Genomic DNA, 16,255 nt, shown 5'->3' with positions numbered 1-16,255 from the left:
GGATATGAACTCAGTACACTGCTAGGCATGGGACAAATTCAAGGCTTACCTTGGGGAGCCTTCTGGGAATTTCTAGAAGGAGAGGTTTCAAATAGCAGTTGGTTAAATCCAAGGGTGTGGCCAGAGCCTGTAGGTTTGGAGCACTATATAATCTTGAATGTGTAAGGACATCAGGATCAGAATTCCTTAGGTTCTGGTTTCAGAGGGTTCTATGAAGCCACAGAAATTGAGCTGGGTTAGGTATTCATTACATATTGTCTGTTCTTTAAATGTGTTCTGAGCTCCTTTGGACCAGGAGTGGGACTGCTGTGGTCTGGGTGTGGTCTGAGGGATTCTCCCAAAGGGCCATATGTTGGAAACTTGGTCCTCAGTGGAGCCGTGTTGAGGTGGTGGGATCTGTAATAGGTGGGGCCGAGTACAAGGCAGTTAGTTTAGGGGGTGGCACCACTAGCAGTGATTGATGGAGCTCCTCCAGGTTATGAAGGAGGTCGTCCCATGTTCTTCGCCTACTTTGCATGTGGCCATTTCCCCTTCTGTTGTTCTGCCATATTTTGAGGCAGCCAGAGGCCCTCTCCAGAATGCCACCTTTTTCTTGTTTGGAACTTCCAGCCATCAGTGTCATGAGCCAGGTAAGCCTCTTTTACTTTATTAAGTACCAGCTCAGTATTGCTACAGCACCACAAACCACACCAACACAGAGAATGCAGGATCTCAGCCAGCACAGTGTGGTGACAGGCCCAGGGAAAATGAAGGTCCTAAGAGTGCCCTTCTGCAGAAGTCCCTGGGACACAGTAGGAGAACCAACCATCCCCAAAGGGAGTCGGGAAGCTGCGTCAGAGGAACAGGGGTAGTGGTTGATGAGACCTTGTGGGCAGGCACTTAACTCTAGGTTGAGTGGCTTGGAGGTGGGAAGATGCGTCAGGGCTCCAGGAAGAGGTGGAGTGGTCTTCCCTCGGGTCCTCACTGGGTATCAGGCTGTACATGCCCCACCATGTGTTCCAAAGCAACAGTGGTGGGAGCTAAGAGTGTAGCTTAGTGCCTATCCGACATGGAGTCTGCTCTCTAACGTGCACATGTGCGCGCACACACACAGAATGTCTGGGCCTACACATAACAGGTCAAGTTTGGCCTTTGGTAGTTGTCCTTAGACTTTGTCATTTTAAAAAAAAACTTGAATGGCTACTGAAACTGAAATGTGTTAAGTATTTTCTTATATTGACAGGACTATATTTCTTCTGTTAATCTGGTAGCTTGCACTGGTTGACTTCCAAATCCTATCATACCATGTATAATTATTTTCATATATTGCTAAGTTCTATTTATTAGTGTCTTCTATGTATAAAGTGACTCAGTCAAGCAAATTAATATAGCCATTGCCTCATATACTTACCTTTTTGTGGTGAGATCATTCACTATAAGTCAATGATTCTCAAGAGTATGAAATTGTGAACTCTAATACCGTGCTATAAGATACATGGTTAGCAAGCCTTCCTCCTGTCTAACAGAAACTTTATACCCTTTAACCAGAACTCCCCAAGCTCCACTTCACCCTTCTGTTCTCTGCTTCGAGTTCAACTTTTTAAGACTCCGCATTTGAGTGCGTTTGTGCAGTGTTTATCCTTCTGTGCCTGCTTTGTTTCACTTTACACAGGGTCTTGCAGGATCATCCATGTTGGACCGGATGGCATGTTTTTATGGCAGATTAGTATTTCACTGTGTATATGTATAATAATTTTCTTATTCATCCGCGAGTTATTAGACTGTAGGTTGATTTAATGCCTTGGGAATGGTGCTGCAGTGAATATGGAGTACAGATATTTCTGACATATAAATTTCATTTCCCTTAGATCTATGCCAGAGTGGAATTGCCATGTCCTATAGTGTATAGTGGTCCTGGTTTGATTTTTGGAAGAATTTCCATACTGGTTTTCACAATGGTAGAATATGTACACTTTTTTGTTTTTTGGGGGGGGGTTGTTGTTGTTGTTTGTTTGTTTGTTTGTTTTTCGAGACAGGGTTTTCTCTGTAGCTTTGGAGCCTGTCCTGGAACTTGCTCTTGTAGACCAGGCTGGCCTCGAACTCATAGAGATCTCTGCTTCTGCTTTCCGGGTGCTGGAATTAAAGGTGTGAGCCACCACCGCCTGGCAGGTAGAATATTTACAGTTCTACCAGTTGGGTCCAGAGTTCCCATTTCCTCATTACCATTATTTTAGTCTCTTGATGACAGCCACTCTGAAAGGCTTGAGGTGGCATTTCATTGTGGTTTTCATTTGCATGTCTCTCTTATGTTCCTTAGATTGAGAAATGTTTACTGAAGTGCTTGCCAACTTCCTCACCTACTTTCTTATAAAATGTACTCCATATGTTAGATATTAGCCCGTATCAGAGGTTAGGTTTATATTCTCTCCTGTCTGCTAATTGTTTCCTTTGTTGAGCAAAGACTTTTCAGTTTAATTTAATCCTGTTGTGTATTTTTACTTGTTTCCTATGCTTTGGGGAATCATTAAAAAAAATTATTGCCCAAACCAACACCACAGAATTTTTGCTCTAGCGATTTTCTAGTTTCACATCTTACATTTAACTCTCTAACATCCTCTCTAACATCCATTGTTTTTTTTGTGTGTGTGTGTGAGTGTGTGTGTGTGTGTGTGTGTGTGTGTGTGAGAGAGAGAGAGAGAGAGAGAGAGAGAGAGAGAGAGATAAGAACCCAATGTTACTCTTCAGCATATGGATACTCAGTTTCCCCAGCACCTACTCACTGTGGTCAGTTTCCTGTTTCCAGTGTAGGACTGGATGTTTTTAGTCTACTCTCATTTTCTAAATTACACTATTTACATTGTATGTAAATTCATGCCGTTATTGAAATGTTAGGGCTTAAACTTGTCATTTCATTTTTAGTTTTCTGTTTATCCTTTTATTTGACTTTTAGGGTTTTTTCCTGTCTTCCTTGGAGTTATTAAACCTTTCTTAAAAATTCCATTTTGATTTGTTAATAATTCATGACATCATTTTATCAGTTTGAAGGGGAGGTAGAAAGCTTGCCTTCCTTTATCCTGCCCCATTATACTGTTCATATGACAGTGCAGTAATTTTTACTTTAGCTAGCCATCAGAAGTCATTTTAGACACAAGACACAGAGGCCTATGGTATTTACTCTCATTTAAAGTTGTTCTTTTCCAAAATGACGATTATTAGCACATGTTCTACAAACCAGTGGCATTCCCCATGCGTCCATGGGGAATGTGTATGTTGATCATGCCTGGCTAGCCTCTTTCCCTTACAACCTTTCCCCTGCTGGGTAGGTTAGCCCCTCCTCCCACTGTGAAGGAAACTTCTCCCAAGCTGTGCTCCAGGGGTGGAGCTGCTGGCAGCAGTTTGTTGGTTTTCCTTCATCCTGGAGCTGCATCTTCTCCTTTTCTCCCGAAAGTCTACTTTTCTGGACCCGCAGTTCTTATGTAGCAGCCTTTTCCACCTCAGCCCTGCCTGTCCATCTGCATCTCTGCTGTTCCGTCATCTAGACCACTGACCTTGCCGCCTACCCCTATTCCATCATTGGCTTCTTACATCCACAGTGCCCCTTCTTTATGTCTTTCATTAATTTAGTAAGAACTTTGTTTCTCTGCTGAGCCAATGGCTTGACAGGTAAGAGTGCTGTGCAAGCATTGAGGACCCAAGTTTCAGTTTCAACACCAACGGAAGCTACCTGCAAACCTGGCCCTGAGGGAGGGGGATCTCTGGGGCTTGCTGGACACCTGACCTGCTAAAGAACACAAGTTCCAGAGACCCTGCCTCAACGGAACAATGTAGAGAGTGACAGAGGAGGACACCCAATGGCCTCCATATGCACAGTGCATACACACATGGACACATATACACACACCACCACCACACACGAAGAATAGTCCTGGTTGTTCATAGGATCACTGTTATGATGGCTGACTCACAGATGTCAGCTGATGTTAATGTCTCTGTCTTCTTGGGATGGGCTTTGGCTGATTGCCCTTCATCTACTTTGAAATCTCCATAGCTCTTGGCACGACAGGTAATTTCCATTGTAACCTGAGCATTCAGGTGTTAAGGGCTGAGGTTCTGGCCCTTGGCCTTCCTTCTCAGTTTGTTTCTCCTGACTGTGCCCTGGTGGGAAGGTGCAGATTTTTCCAGGCGTCTGTAGGCATCTAGGCATGCAGAAATTCCTGCTCCCTTGATGATCCCCCTCGCTTTGCAGAACAGCATAGTTCCTTTCCGCTTCCCACAGTGCCCTGACACCATGAGCCAGAACTTGTTTCCCTAAGGTCTGAGTGCTTCCTGATGAGGGCAGGAGGTGCTTGCAGCTGGGCCCTGCTTTTCGGGGAGTTTGGCTGGACTAAGAGATGCCGCTTCAGGGTGTCGTCACACTTACTGCCTCCTGCAGACCTCTGCAGGGCTCTAGCTTGACACTTTTCCTTCTCCAAGCCTGAGAGACCCAAAAAACCTCATTTGTTCTACAGGACACTCCCAGAGAGTTTTTGTACCCCCCACTGTGTGTGTCTGTGTGTCTGTGTTTGTGTCTGTGTGTCTGTGTCTGTCTGTGTGTCTGTGTCTGCCCTATTCTCTGATGCAGAAAGGCACTGGCCCAAGTGACTGATCACTCCTGACAGCCTGGAGCCGAAAGCACCAGGGGCAGGCACTGACCTACTTTCTCCTTCCTGAGCTGGAAACATTTATGTAACAGACAGCCACAGGGCCCTGCTGTCCCCATAATGGGTAGGAGATGCCCCAGACTAGCCACAGTGTGATCCAGTTTATGGCCCTTGCAAATCAACCTTAGCAGAAACAGGGCTTTCCGTAAGAGGACTTGGCTCAGCTTGTCACAGGCTGTCTGCGTAGACATGTGTTATTTGGTGTCGCATCAGTCTCCTGAGCCCAGATGCTTGTTTCCTTCTGAGAGCCTTCTTTGTGAGCTCTAGCCAGGGTCCAGCATTCCTCGGGGCCTGTGGAAATGTCCTGGCCAGCAGAACTTCTCATCTGCTCTGCGTTTTGCCCAGAACAGTGAGCAGCCACATCAGCTCCCAGAGAGCCCGACCTCCTGTAGAGCTGAGGTCCTGCATTCCTGATTTGCCTTCTCTTAGCATGCTTGCCAGCTCCAGAGCATCTCCTGAGAATGGACAGCTTGTGCCTCTTGCTTCTAGAAACCTTATCTGAGCCACTCCTTCCCTAGCCTCTCTCCCAGCCTCCACCGTCGCTCCTAGACCTCCCTGGTGTATGACCTAGCCTAGTTAGCACTGTTGGTATTTCCCTGATGGGGGCAAACCATCCTCTTGCTTGCTTGCTGCCTCATAAGTACTGGTCCATCACTGTGGAGAACTCAGTGATGAGAGACGAGAGCTGCTCACCAGGAAGGCCTGGGCCCAGGTCACCCACGTTGGCACAAAGTCAACGTGTCACTTTTCCACAAATAAGCCTTAATTTATCCTGTAAAACTGACCATTAGAGGGCTTCCACATAAAGCCTGTGAATGCCACAGACCAGCAATGTGCAGGCAGAGCATCTTAGCTTTTGTGGGAGAACAGCAGCAGGTCAGCAGCCAGAGACTGAATTCACACCGGGGAAGGTTGCCAGTAACCGCACATAAAGGGACACAAGTACAGGAGCCTTCTAGATAGTTGTAGGCAAAGAGGGGCTCTCAAGGGGGCGAGCCAAGGTACCCTCGAGTCTGCCTCCTGATGTGACAGGAAAGTAGACAGAAGAAACACTAGAAGCACAGGGGCTCACCAGGCTGGGTAGCCTAGCACTGGCTTTCCCCAGAGCGCCTCAGACTGTCTGGCATTTGAGACACCATGATGGAGAAAACTGGTCTACAGGGTTTAAGTGACCTGTACAGGGTTACATGGTTAGGACACAACTCTGCATATCTCCTATGGTGGTGACAGTGGCACACCACTCTCCTGGAGGCCAGAACATGGTTCCGGGTCCAAATAAAATTACCCCTGGTCATAGCTGTCCCTTCTTGTTCCAGGTGACGCCATCTGGGCCCCATCCATCCTTCCTCACAGCACCCTCAGCACCTTAAGCCACCACCCTGAGCTACACTTTGGAGGAAAGATGGAATCTAAGGTCTCAGAAGGTGGCCTGAACGTAACCCTGACCATCCGCCTGCTGATGCATGGAAAGGTGATGTGGGGCAGAAACCAGGGCACCGCCCGCCAGGATTTGCTCTGTATTCCTTGTGCTACACAGTCTCAAAACTGCAACTGTTGCATGTGCAGTACAGATTGTACCCTTCTTAGAGCCACTCAAGACTGCTTGACCTGATCTATACCTCAGTACCCTAGTGCCCGCATCCTGCATGAGGGTGCTGCCGGCATAGCCGTAGTCATGCCTCCTCACTCCACAAGACAAGGCTGGCGCTGTGCTCTCTACTTCTACCCTCAGAAATCTAGATCCCAGCTTTTATGCAACAGTAGGGGTGGCCACTAGAGTGACAGTTCTAGGACATCCAGCTTCCCAGAAAGCATGTCCTCTCCACCCAGACATGCCTTTTCTGTGGTGGAGAGCATCCTCTCCTCCTTTCTCGTAGCACACCCCCACATGGTGTTCTCTACCGATTGGCCCCTAGTTCCTATGACAGAAGGGATGCAGCTGAGCACTCCCTCCTCCTGAGCCCAGGCCATACCTTCCTCGTGGATCACAGCAGCTCTGGATTGCTGAGGGCCTGGTTATAGTGGGAAGAGCAGGTCAGACTTTGAAAAAGGTTGTTTCCCTTGGCGGGAAGTCAGGCTGGCCCTGCCCCAAGTGACACACCATGATAGAACCTTGCTGGAGCTGGCCTGTGGGCTGGGACAGGCTGGGAGCACCGGTCCAGGTGATCATATACCCTGCAGGCATTGAAGTACAACAGCAGAGTCGTGGGGACTGTGCCAGTGGCTTCTCCAGGTGTCCTACATTGTAAAGCAAATCATGAGAGTTGAGGTGTTATTTCCTGTCTGTGGCAGGGTTTCCTTAAGTGTGTGGGTGATTTTTCCCTCCTGCCAGGCAGTTTGTTGATGAAGCTCAGCCCTGTACCTGATCAGCCCTGGTCAACTGGTTACAGAGGAGCTGGACAGCCCAACAAAGACACGTCTTTTTAACTAGAGTTTCATCTGTCCTGTGGGGCAGGTGTGTGGCTCAATGAAGAGAGTGCCTGTCTGGTATATACAAAGCCCTGGTTCTACCCCAACTCTGTAAAGACCGTAAATCCTTCTCGTTCAGATAGACTGTTTTCTGAAGTCTCAGCCTACGGTGCTTGACATCATCTTTCTTGATTTTTTTTCTCTACAGGAAGTTGGAAGCATCATTGGGAAGGTAATTATTTAGTGAACTCTGCCTTTCTCGGAGTCTCTATAAAGTGTAGACAAAGACAGCAGTAGCTGCTGGTGCTGACTGGCCCCCGCAGGTTCACAGCCCCGGCAGGCATACTGTGCTAGAGGAAATCAGGGTCCCAAGGAGCTCTGCCCTGGCAGCCCTGTTCATGCCCTCTCCTTGCCTAAACCTTGGCTCTGGGTGAACCATGCAGGGAGCATTCTTCCTGTGCACTGGCAGGGTCAGTGGTCACTTTGAAGCTTATTCTTACCACCTCAGTGGCTAGTACATCTGGGTTTCAGACCCCGGGAAGCCTCACCGTGCTTGCACTCATCAGTACTCCTGTAATCAAAGTGACCTTCAGGAGCTTAGTAACTCCTCTTTATAACTAAAGCAAGAGATGTCTCTATGGGGAAAGGACCAATGAGAAGCCTGTGTGAGAGCAGCTGAGGACTAGGCACTGCCCTCCCAGCATGCTGTATTTTGGCCTTCTCTGTAACCCTGCACCTGTACAGGGAAGCTTCTAATTGCTCACTGATCCAACTCTTCCTTAACATTGCTTTGGAAAGGGCTTCTAAGGGCATCACCACTCATGAAACAGGGTATTTGAACCAGCCTTAACCCTGTTGGGCATCCCCTGGCAATAGACCACCCTGGTACAATATTTGTGGTACTGTCATGAAAATGGGCCTGATTCTGACCAAAGCCTGCCCATAGCGGCCAGCTATGTCACTGGGTGACTATGCCTCCCTTTCTTCATCTGAGGCACCCCAGGATTGTATGGCCCAATGAGTAATGAGACCAGTTAACTCAAAGGGGCAGGCAGGGACCGGGAGGACTAGACGTAAAGGAAGGCAGCCCCTCACCGTGCTAGCAGCTTCCAGCATCCAGGGTTGACTGAGCGAGGCCCATGTTCCCTCTGTGCACCTGGCGGTGACAGACTTCCTTCTCTGTGTTTCCATTTCCAGAAAGGAGAAACGGTGAAGAAGATGCGTGAAGAGGTGAGTGTGCTTTATTCTAGATGACATCCTATATCCCCAGGTCAGGTTGGCCCGGATGGGGTGGCACTGCTAGTGGCTCTCATGGACCTGCCTGTGTGCCAGGGATGCAAGGCAAGGAGGGGAAACCTGTCTGACATGCTCCACATGCAGCGTTCGACTGCAGAGGGCACAGGTTCTCCTAGCAGTCACTGGGACTCTTACTAATTAACATTCTACTCTGGTAGGGCACGGTGGCACATACATGTAACCCCAGCACCGAAGTCTGGTAGGGCACAATGGCACATACCTGTAGCCCCAGCACCAAGGAGACAGGGACAAAAGAGCAAAAGCTCAGTGCCATTATCCACTCCCAGTTCACAGGGAGTTCAAGGCCAGCTTGGTTACAGGCGACTCTATTTTTAAAAACAACAAAACCTGAAAATTCCAATTTGCTGGGATTTCTGGCAAGGATTTCACTGTTTAGGATGAGGTTTCCAAGCATGTCTCAGCACTAGCGTCTGCTTGAAGTTTTCTGCAAGCCCAGAGAAGCTTTCATCTTCTGCCAGCTGCATTTCCTCCTCTCTCACCTTAGAGTGGCGCCAGGATCAACATCTCAGAGGGAAACTGCCCGGAGAGAATCGTCACCATCACAGGCCCAACCGACGCCATCTTCAAGGCCTTCGCTATGATAGCATACAAGTTTGAGGAGGTAAGGCCCAGGCTGGCGCCTGCGTGGGCTCGGTTCCAGCCGGCTCCTACGCCCATTCATCTGTTTGCCTGACTTGGCCCAGGAGCTGGCTTGTTTTGTGACAAGACTACCTTAGTGTAGATGGAGCTGCGGGCTGCTTCCCTGCTTCCCACTGCCCAGCCGCCAGCTAGCTTTACCCAAAATAATTACATAGAAACTGTATTCTTCTAAACACTGCTTGGCCCATTAGCTCTAGCCTCTTATTGGCTAACTCTCACATCTTGATTAACCCATTTCTAACAATCTGTGTACCACTCATTTGGCTAATCACAGCAGTTTGTTTGGACCAATCACTGTCTCTACGGTTTGTATTTGGGACTAGCCACAGCCTTGACTAGTGATATAGAATATTGCCTCTCCAGGCAGCGCGCAGCCCCTCTGGCCAGGTTACAAGTAGTTTCTCAGGGCTTGTGATAGCAAAAGGGCTGCTCCTCAGGAGCCAGGGCATCTGGCCCTGGCACCAGTTGTCTGAAGGGGTCCATGTGTGCAGACGTCTGCTGCAGACACAAAGCTGATAGTCCTTTTTGCTCAAGGCAGCTCAGATAGCAAGAGAAAGTTCAGTGACTTCTAATTATGGAACCAAAATTTCATATGCCTAATGATAAAAAGAATGCTTACAGTAAACTTGTGGGCCTTATCATTGATACTGGCAGTAATTTACAAAACAGTTTAGAGAGTGCTTTAAACCTGTCCTGTGTCCAGGGATGTGGACTCACCTTCTCTTTGTCACTTGGACACAGCTTCACGGCTTCTAAGTACCCTCCTACTTAGCAATCCTGGATAAGCAAGGTAGCTCTGAGCCTCTCTTCTTCAAGACTCTGCCCTGGGAAGTGTTTGGTACAGTTGATACACTTCTGAGCCCATGATGACAGTGGCCTTGCTAATTGTTATATTTCTCCAGGCATCTTTGCTGTTGCCTTGATTCAAAGAGCTTGGCTTCCATTTAGTGGCAGTTAACTCTCCCTAGCCACTGTGTCACCTTTGAAACATGCTCCTCCTCTGGGAAGATGGCAAGCTCTAGCAGATGAGTTAGATAAGGAGATTGGGATGCTATCTCAGGAGAAGACAGTCCGCCATTCATAGTTCCTAGTGTACTCTGGTTGTCTGTTTAGCCCTCTGCTCTGAGGTCTTCTGGAGCGACTTTTCTACTACATGGAATACTGGATTGTGGTCTGAGCTGAGATATGTGAAGAAGGCTTAAGCATTAAGCTCCCTGGAGTTTCATTGCTGCATTTTTCTTTGATTTGTCTCCTTTAGTGAGGCTCCAGAGACGCTTTTCTTGGGGAGACAGCGCCTCCTGGTGGGAAGCAGTCTAAGCTGGTGATGTTAGACAGGGCAGTCTGAGGCCTCTCATAGTATGTTGTCCCCTTAACCTGTAGCAGGGCAGATGTGGTATCAGCACGGAATCCCTAAACTCAGACTGACCAATCACGAAGAAAGTATCTGTAAGTAGTGGGCAGCGTGGCCACAGAATTGGTTTATCTTGGGGTCTAAGGATCTCAAGGCATCTTGGAAACTTGACTTTTGTTTATGTCAGGGATCAAGCTGAGACCCTCGCCCATTCTGAGTACATGCTGTCACTGAACTACACCTCCAGCCCTGAACGTGTTGGGAATTTTAATTGCTGGTGATCCTTCTAACTTCCCAGAGCACTGTGGTAAGGAGGCAGTGTTAGTAATGGGGACCCACCTCCAGAGCTCTTAAGTGCTGACTCCTGCAAAGCGTGTGCCCTGACATTTGGCGTAAAAGTTGGTATGCTCCCAAACTAAATAAAACCAAGCCATTTTTAGCAACTTTAATGGCTATAGCTTTCTGCAAGGAAATGCTTTGTTACCTCCTGAAACACACATAGTAGCTAAAACACCCTCAACCCAGGAGACAGGAAACATATATAAAACCCACTGAGAGGCTCAGAAGGCTTGAGCGAGTCTCACCTTCTCATTCTGTCCATCCTTGTTTTGCTAAACAGGTGACATGGGGCATGAAAATGCCCTCATCTGTGTCTTGCATCTCTCTCTAGTGTTTTCAAATCCTAGCTAGTCTTTTTCAGTCGAGGACACCATATCACATAGTAGTCGTACCAATGCCACCATAGGGATGAAAGGTCATGCCCCAAGTTCACTGTAGAATAGCAAGCAAAGCAGTCCCCAGGCTGGAGACAAACAGAAGAACTCAGTACCAAGAGGGTGGGTCTAGATGCAGAGCTGAACCACAGGCACAGGGGCCTCTGGGTACTCTGTCTGGATAGAGGCTGAGTCCAGGCCAAGAGGAAATGGAGAGATAGGAACAAGCTGTCCAAATGAAGCTGAAGTGGTGTGTGCAGAGCTGGATGGAGCAGGGGGTTAGCCACCACTACCCACCACCCCGTGCAACAGGTAAAGCATCTGGGTAGGAACAGTGGCTCACTAGAAGCAAGGCTCCCTGGTGATCAGCCAGGAGAAGGGAGAATTTGTTTGAGGTCAAATTCTGGCCATTTAGCCCCACTCTCCAGAGGTTTGGGTGTGGCTCTCCAGGATATGTTGGTCTCAGCTGCTTTCCCCCAAATCAGGCTGCATCCTCTGTTATCAGGCTCCCTCATGTCGAGGCTTCTCTGCGTTTTCATGGAAACAGGCCTTGTACTCACCAGTTCCATCTGACCAGCTAGTAACGCCCTTTGGGGGTGCCCTCCCACCCACCTGCTCTCTATTGGCCCCAGACAAGTCTGCCTTACATATCTGTCTGCCGACACCCTCATACCCAGTAGACTTTCATACTAAGGTCAGACCTGATCATGTATCTTCTTAACCTGTGACCTGTCCTGAGTCCCCTGTGACTTCTGACCACCCAGCCTTGTGAATCCATGTGTGTTGTTGGCTCATATGGCCACCTGGCGTATATCTCCTGATCCTTTTAAGCCTGGCCTGGCTTTGAAGGTTCCATGGTTGCCAGGTTCTCTTACCGAGCCCCTTCGCTATGTGGGAGAGGGCTCCTTAAGTTCTTCCCAGTGTCCAGGAAAGCAGGTAGGGGCAGAGATGCTGCTTACATGTCCTCACAGTGTTCCCAAGCCACACTGCTGTGCTCACTAATATGAATTCAACATGCCTGTTTTCTCCTCCCTAGGACATCATTAATTCCATGAGCAACAGCCCTGCCACCAGCAAGCCCCCAGTGACATTGCGACTAGTGGTCCCTGCCAGCCAGTGCGGGTCCCTGATCGGGAAAGGCGGCTCTAAGATCAAGGAAATCCGGGAGGTATTGCCCACCCTTATTGCATGTCTCCCAAACAATCTGTAAGTGTATGCACTGATACTGCACAGCCTGATGGCTCAAAACGGGTTTGCAATATAACACCAGTGAAAGATGGGATGTGGGGAACCTTGCCACACTCACACATGCACACGGGGACTTGTGCCAGGAGTAGCCCTGCTTTGCCAAGGACAAGAGCAAGGATGAGGGTGGAGGTCCTTGGACAGGCAGGTTTTAGCATCCAAGTTCTGTGGCTCTGGACACACTCTGCTAAGAGATGCCCTTTTGTCCATCAGTCAGGTCCTGCCTCCTGGGATGACACTAATGGAGCCTTAACCTTATGTGGGTTTGATGTTGAAAACATGTTACTTCAAGGGAGGCCAGGTCCTCCTCCTCCTTCTCCCCCATCCCCCGTTTTTGAGTTTTTTTTGAGACAGGGTTTCTCCATAACAGCTCTAACTCTCCTAGAATTCTATCTGTAGACCAGGCTGTCCTCAAACTCAGAGATCCACCTATCTCTGCCTCCTGCGTTTTGTATTAAAGGTGTGCACCACCATGCCTGGCCCAAGCCCATCTCTTAAGTAGGAGGTCAGCCACTCGTTGTTGATTTCCTTCCTGTCCTCTTCTGTGACTTAGAAGATGCCAGTTCATTGTGTGTGTGGCTCCCTAACATTGTCACTGACGTCTGTGTGCCTCACTTGTCCTGAGGATCCGAGTAGTCACTTGAGGTCTGTGGTAGCCACACATCAAGAGCAGGCAGGGCTCAGGCTTCCTGGCCCTGTGACCTGCTTCCAGGGAGGAAGAGTTCCTGGTGTTGGAAAGAGCACTCCTATTTGTTTCCCTGTAGATTCCTCTACAGATCCAGAGCCTCCTGTTCAGCACACTGGCTGAGACAGTGGCACTTTCCAGGAAGTCATAGCTCCCTCAGAAGTATGCAGAGGCAGGGTTGAAGGAGAGGAGACAGGAAGGTGACCTTTGGGGTGGCAAGATGACCAGCTAAGGCCCTGTTCCTAATGAAAGATTTTCATGGTGCAGCCCACCCTGGATGCATCCCCAAGAGTTGGAGATGCGTGGTGCTGTTCTCCTTCCAATGCCCCTTCTCTGCAGTCCACAGGTGCTCAGGTCCAGGTGGCAGGTGACATGCTGCCCAACTCCACAGAGCGGGCAGTGACTATCTCAGGGACCCCAGAAGCCATCATCCAGTGTGTGAAGCAGATCTGTGTGGTCATGCTGGAGGTACAGTACGAACATCACGGGCCAGCACACGCCCCCTACCCGTCTTGCTCTACGCCGAGCTCGCTCTCTGTTACTCTCTAGCTTTGTCACTAAGGCTCCTGTGCCTCAGTTGACCTGAGTGTTCATGTGGTCACTTGGGCTGTGGGAGGATCAGACATCAAGAACGGACAGATTCCAGGCGTGGGCTGGAGGGCACCCTGGAAAGTGTCACCTGTTGGTAGCCTGTGGCCAGTGTCTGGATGTGAGTGGGAGGGCATGGGTGGGGGGGGCAGATTGTGGGGTTTCAGCTTTTAAAGTAGTAACCACTCTCACCAGACAGAGGCAGGGGTAATGGCGTGTAAGAGGAAGTCTCCTGGTCTCCTGCCTGTCAGGCCTGCCGGTCTGCAGATGTCAAGAGAAGTGCTAGCCCGTACTCAGGGTAGGACCTAGACAGACCCAGGAAAATGCAGTGTGCAAAGAAAGCTGTGGCTACAGACAGAAGAACCACCAGACAGCAGCAGCCTCCTTAAGTTCCCGTCAAGGGTGGAACAGAAGTCACAGTAGCCCCTGCACCATGGTCTTCCCTCAGACTTCCTCTGTGACTCTTCCCCAAACAGGACCTTTAGCCATTTGGAGCACTGCTGATCTCTGCCTTCCCATAGCCCAAGCTGACATCACTACCACATCTCCACAGAATTAACTCCACCAACCGGCTGCCTTGCCATCTGTTCTGTGTAATTGCCATCATGGGCAAACCTCACATTTAACTCTTTGTGAAAATGTTTGCATAGTTCTATTTCCCTAAAGAATAGTTGTGAAGTTAAAGATAGCTTTTTTTTTTTTCGCGACAGGGTTTCTCTGCAGCCTGGAGCTAGCTCTTGTAGACCAGGCTGGTCTCGAACTCACAGAGATCCGCCTGCCTCTGCCTTCCGAGTGCTGGGATTAAAGGCGTGCGCCACCACTGCCCGGCTAAAGATAGCTTTTAAAATGTTATTCTCATGCAGTTTCCCCCGACGTTGGTCAGGGCGATAGTGTGGTCTGTTCTCAGCAGCCCAGAGGCTGAGGGTCATGGCTAAGGACTTGCAGCTCTTTGTACTGTCATCTGCCCCAAGCAGTGAGAAGCACATCCTGAGCTCAGTGGCAGTGAGTGACAGTAGCAGTTCTGCAGTGGACATCGGGGGCCAGCTGCCCACCGCTCAGGACAGTGGACATCGGGGGGGCCAGCTGCCCACCGCTCAGGACAGTGGACATCGGGGGAGCCAGCTGTCCACCTCTCAGAACAGTGGACATCGGGGGGCCAGCCGCCCACCGCTCAGAACAGTGGACATTGGGGGCCAGCCCCACCGTTCAAGACAGAATATGTGTCCTTGCCAGAAGTTCCTAACAGACTTCCAAGCTAAAGGAAATGGGACCAATGCCTGGACTGTGTCAGAACTCACATCTCTAGATGGTATCAGAGAAACATGTCCATGCACATTATGGATGTCATCAGCGGAGACTGACCTAACAGGGACATCCCGCTCTCATTTGCATGATGCCGTTTATAGAAGCTGAAAGGAGTGGCCCCTCACCAGGAAGGAAGACATCACAGTGAAAACAGCCTCATTTCTACCTGCAGAACAACTACAAAAAGGCATGGATGAATCCAAGACCCAAATTGTCAAAGGCCTTTCAAACTTGCTTAAGGAGTGTGCCCTTTCTATCGCTCCCCCCACCCCCCAGTTAAAGAAAGCAGTGCCCTCAGCATATGTACTTGGGTAAAAGCTGGAAAGAGAGCAACTTTTGCTTTTATGGACCTCCTACCTCACAAATCTGGTGCCTCCTGCACCTGTGAAAACAGCTTACATGCCTTGCCTCCCTGGGGATATTGATGGTCTGAGCCCAGAAGGTCACTTTTCTGTGGGTGGGTAAAAATGAATCTGGGCCTTCTGAATGGGCACAGGGAGCTCCTGTGTTGGGAGGGTAGCAGCCTGGAGCACAGGTGATTGGCTCTAGGATCTGGAATACTTGGCGGACACAATGTAGCAGCTACAGTCTGTGCTGGACCCTGGGGAGCTCCTGGCATAATCTTGTACCACAGACCTGGGGACTGTCCAGGAAGCCTCAGCAAGCCAGGTTTGCACAGAGGCATTTAGAGATACATTTTTAGGACCCCATCAATGGGAAATATGGGCATTCCCAAGGGACAGCTCAGACTATGTCCTTCATATTACTGTCAGCTCCAGGGTAAGGAATGTTCCAAGGTCACAGCCTCAGCGGCTCTGGTAGGCTGTGACCATTATCCTTGCAGGGATGGCCTGTGGGATAGTTACTTGTTGCTATAACAAAACACCTGCTAAAAGCGATGGCCACATTGCCAAGAGGAGACACCTATATTCTGGACACAAGGGCAGTCAAGGAAAATTCCACAGACTTGGACATTGTGGAATCTCGTTCGGCCTCTGTGAGCTACCTAATGTTTCACTGGTGAAACAGAATGAATGATTCTAAGCCACTCTAATGACCACTGCTATAGGATAAGCAGAGAACTTGGGTTGCTCAGCATTGGTTCCCATGGCAGTTGTGCTCAAAGTTTTTTCCAGGCTTTTTCCAGGGACTCAAGAGTATTTTCTGTCAAAGGATGCAAGCTGCTCCTCTATGAAGTCACTGCCTTATGCCTTCTACCTTCGGATCCCCATGGGACCATACCAGGAAAAGGGTGGCAACAGGGGGCATGGCATGCATAGCCTATGGGGAGTCAGCTGTTAGCAGTCCCTTTCCATCGGGCAGG

The 16,255-nt window shown here is 49.3% G+C and overlaps 1 protein-coding gene across 6 annotated transcripts in view; it reads left to right on the top strand.

Annotated features, from left to right (window-relative positions):
• The window catches only part of Pcbp3 (poly(rC) binding protein 3), a 183,931-nt gene that overhangs the window by 145,241 nt on the left and 22,435 nt on the right, over positions 1-16,255 (top strand). For all 6 annotated transcript variants that reach the window (XM_038343760.1, XM_038343759.1, XM_038343757.1 and 3 more), the window contains 6 exons: positions 5,996-6,150; positions 7,297-7,320; positions 8,286-8,318; positions 8,890-9,006; positions 12,145-12,276; positions 13,378-13,506. In XM_038343760.1, the coding sequence (XP_038199688.1) occupies positions 5,996-6,150; positions 7,297-7,320; positions 8,286-8,318; positions 8,890-9,006; positions 12,145-12,276; positions 13,378-13,506 (590 nt within the window). The remainder of the gene's footprint in view (positions 1-5,995; positions 6,151-7,296; positions 7,321-8,285; positions 8,319-8,889; positions 9,007-12,144; positions 12,277-13,377; positions 13,507-16,255) is intronic.

Source organism: Arvicola amphibius, chromosome 9 (genome assembly GCF_903992535.2).
Source record: "Arvicola amphibius chromosome 9, mArvAmp1.2, whole genome shotgun sequence".
In the NCBI taxonomy this organism is placed as follows: domain Eukaryota; kingdom Metazoa; phylum Chordata; class Mammalia; order Rodentia; family Cricetidae; genus Arvicola; species Arvicola amphibius.
This window is presented reverse-complemented; position numbering and strand designations above follow the sequence as displayed.